We start from the raw sequence: 11,871 nt of genomic DNA, 5'->3' as shown, positions 1-11,871 counted from the left end.
GTGTCTACAGATACACCATATTAATGAAGGTGTGGAGGAGGTGTGTCTACAGATACACCGTATTAATGAAGGTGTGGTGGAGGTGTCTACAGATACACCGTATTAATGGAGGTGTGGAGGAGGTGTCTACAGATACACCATATTAATGGAGGTGTCTACAGATACACCGTATTAATGAAGGTGTGGTGGAGGTGTCTACAGATACACCATATTAATGAAGGTGTGGTGGAGGTGTCTACATATACACCATATTAATGAAGGTGTGGTGGAGGTGTCTACAGATACACCATATTAATGAAGGTGTGGTGGAGGTGTCTACAGATACACCGTATTAATGAAGGTGTGGAGGAGGTGTCTACAGATACACCATATTAATGAAGGTGTGGTGGAGGTGTGTCTACCTTGACTTAAGATCCACCACCTTTACAAGCGATGAATAACGTTCCCAGTGGAACATCATCTACTTTCTGTCTTTATGAAAGAAATAACATTCTCCTGCACTGTAATTTACAAATTGATAAGAGCTAGGTACATGAGTAAGCTGTTAGAATAAGGTGATTGTAAATATAAATGACAATTGTTTTACCTTAGGATCGCTGGAGACAAATGTGAAACCAGTCATAAGGCAGCAAACTGAAACATATTAACTTTACCCCAGGGCTGTTTATGAAATAGTGGCCTTATAACCTTTCAGGGATGAAATCTGGAGACCCAAGCTATAGGCTTCTGTTGCCATGTGAAAATGACAGTACAGCACCAAAACAACTGAGGTGATTTCTGATTTCTAGAATGTTTTCATTATATCGTCAGTTAAATCCACTTACTGAGGTGATTTCTAGACTGTTTTCATTATATTGTCAGTTAAATCCACCTACTGAGGTGATTTCTAGAATGTTTTCATTATATCGTCAGTTAAATCCACCTACTGAGGTGATTTCTAGACTGTTTTTATTTTATTGTCAGTTATATCCACCTACTGTACATTTACAACTGTCACTGACTTCATAGTTCATTTCCTTTGCATCGTTAGTTTAACTTTCCTCTGTCTCGTTCCTGTGTTTGTTCCTGATTTTTTTTCTTTTTCTGTTAAACAGCAGTTACCTTGCCAACTACATCAGTCAACTAAAGAGTAGCCAGTTTCTGTTCTGCTTCCTTTTACAACTCAGTGGAAGAGCGCAACACTCCCATGCCGGTCCAGACAGCCTTCCAGAAGCTTTGCCTTCACTGGGTCCTAAACCCAGTTGAATAAACACTTCAACTTCAAAACAGCCTACCTGACCGCTCGGAGGCGTTCGCATGGTCCTAAAGCACACCGATGCCGTGTTTTGTATCACATTCCAATGATAACACTGGGAGGACAAAAATGCAATTTCAGAATGTGGGTGGGACATGTCTCCATCCTCACTGAAAGTTGCACCCCTGGTCGTTCCTGAGGATAGCTAGCAATAGTGGATCATATTAGGTTACAAATTGTGCAATAATCTGGGACATGTAGCCTATTGGAATCATTATGGAACGCAGACCGTACGTAGCAGTGTAAACCTGGAGCACGTTTCACGGTTCACGATGACCGGACTGTTGTCATCACAGTTCCATGATTAGTGAGGATTATCAGGGTAGATTTATAGGACTACTTTTCAACTCCTATTGTATACTTTTCTCACATTCCAGGATTTGGTGGATTTATCAATTAAACACGGCAACTTTCAGGAGGAATCAAACCACTGTATTTTAGATTCATCAATATATTTAGTCCGTAAAAGGCTCTCCAGTCCTGTTTTCATTATTATTTATAAATACTTTCCTAACGCTAAATATAAAAGATTAGAGTATTTTTTAAATCTACCCGGAGATGAATGTGTGTGCTCTCTTTCATTGAGCCCTAATATTCTGAACCATTCTCTTCATATATTCTAGTGAGTCTTATCACAAGGCTCAGAACTAAAGTTAAAGCCATGTTAGAGACTGCTGATCACAAGGCTCAGAACTAAAGTTAAAGCCATGTTAGAGACTGCTGACACAAGGCCTCAGAACAAAGTTAAAGCCATGTTAGAGACTGACTGATCACAAGGCTCAGAACTAAAGTTAAAGCCATGTTAGAGCTGCTGATCACAAGGCTCAGAACTAAAGTAAAGCCATGTTAGAGACTGCTGATCACAGAGGCTCAGAACTAAAGTTAACCACACCGTGTGGGAAGCACCTGCATTCAACATACTTAGTATAACATTTACTCAAGTACTTCCTTTATTTTGTCAGTTACATGTGTCATGACGTTGCCTCTCTTCGGGTACACGCGAGCCACTATCCCCCCCCCCCCCGTCCCTCCCTTTGCACCAGCCCTTTTCTATGCACCATCCCTCTACCTCCCTGTCTCCTACACCCAGGCTGCTGTGGTCAGAGAGGTCGTAAATTCCTGGAGGAGATTATCTCCTCATGGCCACAGTATAGAGACAGAGTGAATTTTCATAGAGAGAACAAAGGAATTTCTTCCACCTCACAGAACTTGAGGTCCGAACAACATGTATGTTCTGGAGAAGGTATAAAAGATCGGTGAAGAATCCAGCTACGAACTGGTCCGTTTGGTACAATTTTGTGAAACTCATGAGACAATACAGCCACATTATCATAACGCTGTTTATACAATAGCCTCAGATATGAGGCTTACATCTAATTGTTGTATAACATGAATGAGTGAGGATGGAACTGTTTGTGAAATTGTGTAATGTGATTTTGGACTGTTTAATGAAGGAAACTCCAATTCCCTTTTGAGTTTAACTAAATCAGAGGACCGCCCATGAGCACAGTTATGGTCTGGCGTCCTGGGACAGGCCCTTTTCTACTCTTCCGAATAAAACCCCCACCTGGGGTTCTATCAGCAGACCAGTTTACCTCGATAACGAGAGGGCCAAGATTTGAGAGAAGACCGAGCTTACCTCAATTACGAGAGATGGCTAAAGGTTGCAGACCAGCTTACCACGAGAGGGCCAAGGTTTGAGTAGAGACCATAAACCTGAGTATAAGCTAAGGTTTGAGTAGATGGCTGAATCTTTTAACCACGTGGTTAAACTCTTAGACTATCGATACCGACAGAATAAGAACAAGTCTTTGATATTAATTACTAGTCTGCAGCTAGGAATTCGGTATCATTGAACGCAAAGACCGACAACCGCCAAAACATCTATTCTATAAAGACATGAATGAATGTCACTCTGAACTATCCATTCTAACCCTGACAGAGAGAAAGGGGGCGGACAGACTCTCCAACAGAAACAAACTTTTCAACAGAGATCCCGACGACACACTGAGCGTAAATATATATATTGATTGCAATTGTTCCCGAATGAGCGTTCATGTGCAAAGGATTAGCATTTCAATTGTTATAATTATCACTCTAACAAGCCGCCATACCTGTTTAGCCCACTAGGGCACATCCCCCTATCATTTCTTTGTAAACATATCTATTTTGTTTGTGTGATGCATTTCTGTGAGTACTTAAGTTAGTAAATAAATTATTTTAAGACAATTGATGTATGGATGACTCATAGTGAAGACTGGGTTCGTGCAGATAACCAACAATTTACGACGTTTGGAATGAGACTAACGTGAGGTAAATAATAATTCATTAATTCAAAGACTAATTGATCAGATATTAAAATATCTGAAAGTTATATTAGGAAAATTATAACTTTGTAATCTGAATATTTTCCTTGGTGCCCCGACTTCCTAGTTAATTACAGTTACATGATTAATCAGTTTAATCACGTAATAATAATTTGAGTTATTTGATAAATAAGTCTTCCGTTTTAATGATGCCAAAGACACGACACATGTATATAATACTAGTATAAAAACAGTTAGTATACAATGAAGACTGTACACCTTGGTATGGTTTGATAAAGCTTTAATTTCTCCTGCTATGGCACAGTTTCCAGCTGTGGATTATTCTGCTTCATAGTACAATACATATTTTAAAAAACAAAACTTTTTTCTTAACAGAAGTTTGTCCAGCCTTTTTTTTTCTCCCACTGCTTATAGATTAAATACCAACAATATCATCATCAAACTTTAAATAAATTAGGCGTCATAAAGCAAATGGTATCTACCCAAACTTCATAAATATACATCGTAACATGTTTAAAAAATAATATAGCATCTATACAAATAGACAGAATAGATCCCAAGCAGAACACGCTCTGTCACACTGAGGCTTTTATTTCCTACATAGTGCACTACTTTTGACCAGAGTAGCCTTGTCCAAGCCAGCATGACTCCACCTCCTGTTTCTGAAGTACAACCCCCGGGACATGACAATGGTCAAAAAAAAAGAAGAAAAAAAAAAGAGTGCACTATATGTAGGGAATAGGGTGCGATTTTGGGACACATCCTCCAGAGACACTTGATACTTTGGTCTACTAGAACTGCAAGGCAGGCAGTCTCTCATTCACAGATAGTTGGGTACATCATGAAGCAATCTAAACCGTGTGTTTCCCCCCTAATCAAGTTCAAGCATCCACATACTGTGCTAGTATCAGGGTTAGGGTCAATTTCAGTCAATTCAGGAAGTACACTTAAATCTCCATTCAAACGCTTTAAAAACAAAATGGAGGACAACTTGGAATAGTAATTGGGTTTACTTTCTGAATTTGACTCGTCTACTAGTCAGCTAACTGCAAACCTTAAAGCAAATAGTTAACTTTAAAAATTACATGCATTATTATAATGAGTAATTGTTTCTAGCTCCGGGAACAATACAATATTGAATCTGAAAAGTGAAATGTTCTTTTTTATACGGTCTTTGTCTTCCAATAACACATCTGAAATGTTTCAATACAGGATGTGATATATTTCTCATATCCTGTTATAGTGGAATACAGCGACGTCTCGTTCAGAAAGCTCTATTCCTTTATTGCTGTTACTTTTCCTCCCTCTCCTCGTCATTAAAAACTTTGCCAGAGTGTGTCCCAAATGACACCCTATTCCCTACATAGTGCACTACCCCCAATAAGGCCCTGGTCAAAAGTAGTGCACTATATAGGGAATAGGGTGCCATTTGGGATAAAATCCAATATCAGCCATATCAATATTTATAAGTGTGTATCAACAACAGATTTGACAAACGGATAGAAGTAAACAGAACCACATCATCGTATCCTTCGTCTCATCAGCAGAGTAGGAAACCGGTAGCCTACGGTCATTGTCAAGACAGTACACAAACAGATCTGGGACCAGGCTAGGAGACGTACAGATCTGGGACCAGGCTAGGAGACGTACCGATCTGGGACCAGGCTAGGAGACGTACCGATCTGGGACCAGGCTAGGAGACGTACCGATCTGGACCAGGCTAGGAGACGTACCGATCTGGGACCAGGCTAGGAGAACGTACCGACTGGGACCAGGCTACGAGACGTACAAGATCTGCGGACCAGGCTACGAGACGTACAGATCTGGACCAGGCTACGAGACGTACAGATCTGGGACCAGGCTAGGAGAGACACAGATCTGGACCAGGCTAGGAGGACGCACAGATCTGGGAACCAGGCTAGGGAGACGCACAAGATATCTGGGACCAGGCTAGGAGACGTACAGATCTGGACCAGGCTAGGAGACGTACAGATCTGGGACCAGGCTAGGAGACGTACAGATCTGGGACCAGGCTAGGAGACGTATAGATCTGGGACCAGGATAGGAGACGTACAGATCTGGGACCAGGCTAGGAGACGCACAGATCTGGGACCAGGCTAGGAGACGTACAGATCTGGGACCAGGCTAGGAGACGTACAGATCTGGGACCAGGCTAGGAGATGGTGGTCCAATTCTAACTGCACTTGGTGCAACACCGGGGTTTAAGCCCAGGGAAAGTCTCAGGCCAGACACCGGGGTTTAAGCCCAGGGAAAGTCTCAGGCCAGACACCAGGGTTTAAGCCCAGGGAAAGTCTCAGGCCAGACCAGGGCTGTGGTTACAGTGGAAAGAGGCCATTGGAGATTCCAGAAGCAACATGTCCTGTGACTAAATTTGAAAGTATCCATCTCTCATAACAGCTGAAACATACCGTTTGCTAGTAGTCAGCATGAAGACGTCCTGAACACGATCAGAACAGGAGAATCAATATGACAGCATACGGCATCAACTCGTTTCACCACGGCAATAGCGCGATTGTGCTTTAACGACTAATCTAATACAAATAGACTTAGAAAATAATATGTTACCTTATGCAACTAAATAAGTGTAACTACATCAAGAGATCAAGGTTGCCATGCCTGTGTGATACAGTAAATTGTACTGTGGTAACAGAGAATCGACCCAGCCACAGAGTCTAAACCTGGTTGACCCCCATCTACCCAGCCAGAGAGTCTAAACCTGGTAGGCAATAGTCACAAGTAGTCTACTATATAGGGGATTGGGTGTACAGCTATTGAACTTCCCCACTACACAACGTGACACTAATGAAATGAATGGGGGCAGAAAACTGAAACGCGTGGACAATTTGGATAAATCACATTTCCACCAACAACAACAACAAAAAAACGTAAAATTTCCAAAACATTTGGCAAAGTGCATTTCTTGCCGCTTGCCTTCTTCAGTAAGCGAGATAGTTACGTCCTCTGTTTCAAAAGAGAACGCTGACAGAGCGGACGTGTCGAGTCAGAGGAACGTTAAGAACAAGAGGATTCTCATAGCCCAGAAAGAGAAAGCAGACACGGAGCTTTATACTGTCAGGTCAGAGGGGGTTGCAGGCTTTTGTTCCAGCCCAGCACTAACACCCCCAATCAGCCTATCATGGTCCAAACTAAAAAAAGTGTGTTAGTGCTGGGCTGAAACAAAAGCCTGAACACCCAATAACGCTCCAGGAACTGGAGACTACAAACGGTGATCTTACTGGCTCAGATCACCTCAGATCACCTCAGATCCAACAGCCTAAACTCAACTCAAACTCTAAGCCAGTTCCAAAGCATTTCTTCATTGTTTCCCCCCCTAATCAGGGACTGATTTAGACCTGGGACACCAGTCATTGTTTGCCCCCCCTAATCAGGGACCGATTTAGACCTGGGACACCAGTCATTGTTTCCCCCCTAATCAGGGACTGATTTAGACCTGGGACACCAGGTGGGTGCAATTCATTATCAGGTACAACAGAAAACCAGCAGGCTCTGGACCTCGTAGGGTCTGAGTGGAATACCCCCTGGTTTAGACCATGGCTGCATTCCAAATGACACCCCTATGGGCTTAGGGTGTACACTACATAGGGAATAGGGTATACACTACATAGGGAAGAGGATGCCATTTTGCGACGCATCCAGTCTGTTGAAAATAGTCAGCAATCTCACAGCAGAAAGACCACGATGCTTGAAAACCTGACCAATAAAACCCAAAAAAAGAATGGACCAAAGAGAATTCCTAGGTTTGGACCTTTAAGTTTTCACATTAAAAACAATATTAATTGAGTGTAGAATCAAGACTAAAATGAGGAATAGGGTGTAATTTGGGACGTAGGGCTCACTTCATGACAGGAGGATCTCGGTTTTCAACAGTTTGGATGGTAGAGAAAAAAAAAAAAGAGCATCGGTAATAAATTATATATTTCAACACACAAATTAAAAACAATCAAACACTATTAATTCCATATGAAGTTTTCTAGCCGTCACGCCCACAGCGGGTAGTTTCCTTCTAGCCGTCACGCCCATAGCGGGTAGTTTCCTTCTAACCGTCACGCCCATAGCGGGTAGTTTCCTTCTAGCCGTCACGCCCATAGCCGGTAGTTTCCTTCTAACCGTCACGCCCATAGCGGGTAGTTTCCTTCTAACTGTCACGCCCACAGCGGGTAGTTTCCTTCTAGCCGTCACGCCCACAGCGTACAGCGGGTTAGTTTCCTTTAACCGCTAGCCCACAGCGGGTAGTTTCTTTCTAGCCGTCACTGCCCACAGGGGTAGTTTTCCTTCTAACTGTCACGCCCACAGCGGTGTAGTTTCCTTCTAGCCGTCACGCCCACAGCGGTAGTTTATTTTCTTCCCTCAACGTTGCCCATCTCTCTCTGGCCATATACCAAACGGCACCCCTATTCCCTATATAGTGCACTACCTTTAACCAGAGCCAGAAAATAATGGGCAGGTGTAGGGCCCTGGTAAAAAGTAGTGTGACTATATAGGGAGCTGATCAGATCGGTCTGGTTATTGTCCTCGGCCCTGGGTGATGGGCTCGGGTTCCCGCGTCCCCTGTAGGTGGGACTTAGGCTGTTCGCTATACGTCGCAGGAATCTTCGCCGTACCCGCCACATCGGTAACCTGTAGCGCCCCGTCCTCCAGCTTGTATGGTATTGGAAGGCTCCCACAGGGCCGCAGGAAGATCTGGACGGTCATGGACTCTCTGATGAACCCATAGTGCTACGAGAGCACCGGTAGTCCAGTTGGAGCATAGGTATGGCGCTGCCGTGCCACAGCCTAGAAGTGGCAGAATAGGGTCAAAAAGACATGTTCATCCATCTGCATTTCTATTCTGAACTTGTCTGTTCTCAATTGAGTAACGTAGCAGCTCTGTGGGCTAGTCGGGTTTTACTTCCCAGACAATAACATTAATCGCAGACAAACCTGCTAACTTGGATGTTTAAGTCAGAGGATGAATACACATCCTAGAGCAGTCGTGTGCTCGTGTGAAATGTAGTATGGGTGTGGCTCGTTTCGCTGTGAGTTGGTGTCTAAGTGTATTACCTTGGATTTCTCTGACATAGGATGTAGTCATGAGATGAACAACACCAGAACACGTAGTAGAGTTTGTGTGTGTGTGGTAGTATCCTGTTGGATTCCTCTCTCTGTGAGCTGGATGATTAATCAGAGATCGAACAACACAGAACAGTGTTGTGTTGTGTGTGTTGTGTGTGTGTGTTTTGTGTTGATTGCTGATGGAGTGCGTGTTGATGTGTGCTGGTGTGTGTGTGTGTGTGTGTGTTTACCTGGACTCCTCGGAGCTGGCATGTAGGTTGGCTAAGAGAACGCTCTCACGCAACCAGTGGCGGACAGGAAACCGAATATCCTGCAGTGGGGAACACGGGTGAATCGGCCGGGGACCAGCCAACTGGACAGGCTGCTAGGACACACTCGAGGGGCTCGACAGATGGTTGCGGGGGGAGCATGTTTGATACGAAGCTCTTGGACCATCTGGAGAGAGGGCATGACGAAACCACAGTAAGTTACAAACTCAAGGATGTCTCGAGATATGCAGGGATCAATTACGTGATAATGGAACTTGGTAACGAGGGCGGCATGTTGGTTAGATAGCTCGTTCCTAATATAGCGAGTACACGCAGGAAGTAAAAACATTCTATTTTCCTACGTGATGAGGACACCCTTAGAACTATCATAGAGACACACTACGTAACTTTAGCCTATATCACAGTATAATGTCTAACATTCCCACTATACACAAAGAGGTGGGAGAAGATATAGATCACATATCATATGTGTGGTGGTGAATTATTAGGTTAACAGTAGGCAGTAGGATCTACCGGGGGGACTCGGATCAAATCTGCATCCCAACGGTGGCAGGCTAGTCGGCTGGAATGGATTAGGAGACATGGGAAACAGGCTAAAATTTAGCCTTAAATGAAATAAAAAACAGTTGGGCAACATGTATGTTCAAATAATCAGGCTACAAATGGTGTCAAACTCAATTCTGGGAGAGTTGGTGTCTAATGTGACCTTTAAATTGATCAATCACAGTACAAAAAAAAAAAGGAGGAGAGATAACTCAGCAACTGCCTTGGACCCGCTCAGAATCTGCCCTATAACAATGGCTGAGTTGTGAAAGTTTTCAGCCTGATAGTTTGTTACCTGATCATGCGGGACTGGGAACTGAAGCAACTGAATAGGACCCAGAAGTGTCTGACATGGCTACCTGCGTTGCCAATGGAGAACTTCATCCCCTGTGAGATAAGGAGGGAGGGACAAAAGGAAACAGTTAGCCCTTCAGTTAAAAGGGAAATTCAGCCGCATCGCTCACCGTTGATTTAGCTAAGCGGTGGCTACAAGTTGGGACGGAGCCTTTTGTCAGTTGGTCGCCTGGATTTAAAGAGAAAATGAAAGAGCGCAACATTTATTACATAGACGCACCATAATTTAGCTAGCGTGGCTAAAGTTGGCGGACCTTTGTAGTGGCTGCTTTAAGAAAAACAAGCCAAAATTAGCAGAGCCTGTTAGCTAGCGGTGAGGCTAAGCTGGCGGACTTTGTAAAAGGTGGCTGCTTAAATGAAAACCAAGCAAATATTAGCAGAGCCTGTTAGGCTAGCGGTGGCTTAAAGTTGGCGGACCTTTGTAGAAGGCTGCTTAAAAATGAAAAGATCCAGCCAAATATTGCACTAGCACCCCATGTGTAGCTAGCAGGTGGGCCTAAAGCGAGGCAGGAGCTTTTGTGAGTGGCTTGCGATGATAAAGGAAAATACCAATTGCCACATTTAGTGACAGAGCCTGTTATACCGCTAGGCGGCTGGCCTAACGCTTGGCGGGACTTTTTGTAGTGGCTTGCTTTTAAAGAAAACAAGCCCCACATATACCAGAGCTGTAGCTAGCGGTGGCTAAAGCTGGCGCACTCCATTTGTAGCTCTGGGCGCTTAACAGAAAGACCAAGCCACATATTACTAGGAGGTTCGACTCTGTTAGCTGCGGTGGCTAGGCTGTGGCGACTTTTGTAGTGCTGTTAAAGTAAACCAAGACCAAAAGCAATTCAATGACGCCTGGTTACGAACGAGCCGGTGGGCTAAAGTTGGCGACCTTGTGTATTGGGCTCGCCTTACACAGGAAAGACCAAGCCACATATTAACATGAGCCCTGTTTAGCCTAGCGTGGCTAAAGCTTGGCGACCTTTTGTAGTGGCTGACTTAACCGAAAACAAGCCAATATTACAGAGCCTGTTCAAACGCACTAGCGGTGGCTATAGTTGGCGGACCTTTGTAGCTCGCAGCTGCTTAAAGAAACCAGCACATATATACAGAGCCTTTGAGCTAGCGGTGGCAAGTTGGCGACTTTGTAGTTGGCTGCTAAAGAAATACCAAGCCCCATATTACAGAGCCTTGTTAGCTAGCGGTGGCAAGCTGGCGGACCTTTAATTATGTGGCTTGGTTTTTTTAAGCATCTCGCGGCATCTACACAGAGCCTCTTGCCCATAGACTAACTTTCAGGTTGAGGATAATATCTAATCATCAAGTTGTAAAATACTGAAGTTTCCCCTTTCAGAGTGGAGTTATAGACCTTTGGCCACTGGCCAGCATCCAATGAAAGATTTCAATAACACCAATAAACCAACCGATCATCCACACTCATTCGACCTAGTCTTAGGGGATCGATCAATAAACACGCGCTCAACAAGTTGTGAACCGGGTTCAGGGTAGCAGAATACAGGGTCCCGAGTAGAGACAGCGCGTCCTAATGCACTGCACCTCATCGCTAGACGGTCACTACAGACCCTGGTTTCAGAATTCCAGGCTGTAGCACAACCCCATGTTTGCGGAGTCCCAAGTAGGGGCGGCACACAATTGCCCAGCAATCGCGGGTTATGGTTTGGCCGGTGTAGCCGTCATTGTAAATAAATAATAATTTAAAAAAAATTGAAAGCATATTTATTCCTTTACATTTTAAAATTAAATGTAAAAAACATCTTTTTTTTTTTTTTACATTTTGGAGAACCAACCACGTAAACAAAAAGCAAGGGATGTTGAGAAACATTTTGTGTCCTTAAACAGCCTAAGAAAAAAAGCACTATTCCTTGTGTATCGCCTGTGTAACTATGCAAGAACTTTTATAGCACTTTATTGTCTACTATTTAAAACTTCCCTACAACAAATAATTGTCTCACGGTTTTCAGTGTCCGGGACTAGAAGCATATTA

At 43.7% G+C, this 11,871-nt stretch overlaps 1 protein-coding gene and 1 long non-coding RNA gene across 2 annotated transcripts in view; one reads left to right on the top strand and one right to left on the bottom strand.

The window, feature by feature from the left end:
- Positions 1 to 7,767: 7,767 nt before the first annotated feature.
- Positions 7,768 to 8,090, top strand: LOC139024020 (uncharacterized). Its single transcript, XR_011475258.1, has 2 exons — positions 7,768 to 7,851; positions 7,991 to 8,090. It is a non-coding gene; the product is annotated as an uncharacterized lncRNA (long non-coding RNA).
- A 76-nt stretch (positions 8,091 to 8,166) lies between these two features.
- The window catches only part of LOC112069012 (ceramide glucosyltransferase), a 48,366-nt gene continuing 44,661 nt past the window's right edge, over positions 8,167 to 11,871 (bottom strand). The window contains 4 exon segments of the mRNA XM_024136266.2: positions 8,167 to 8,379; positions 9,018 to 9,150; positions 9,823 to 9,839; positions 9,842 to 9,914. Coding sequence (XP_023992034.1) covers positions 8,167 to 8,379; positions 9,018 to 9,150; positions 9,823 to 9,839; positions 9,842 to 9,914 — 436 coding nt within the window.

Source organism: Salvelinus sp. IW2-2015, unplaced genomic scaffold, assembly GCF_002910315.2.
Source record: "Salvelinus sp. IW2-2015 unplaced genomic scaffold, ASM291031v2 Un_scaffold845, whole genome shotgun sequence".
Taxonomy (NCBI): Eukaryota; Metazoa; Chordata; class Actinopteri; order Salmoniformes; family Salmonidae; genus Salvelinus; species Salvelinus sp. IW2-2015.
This window is presented reverse-complemented; position numbering and strand designations above follow the sequence as displayed.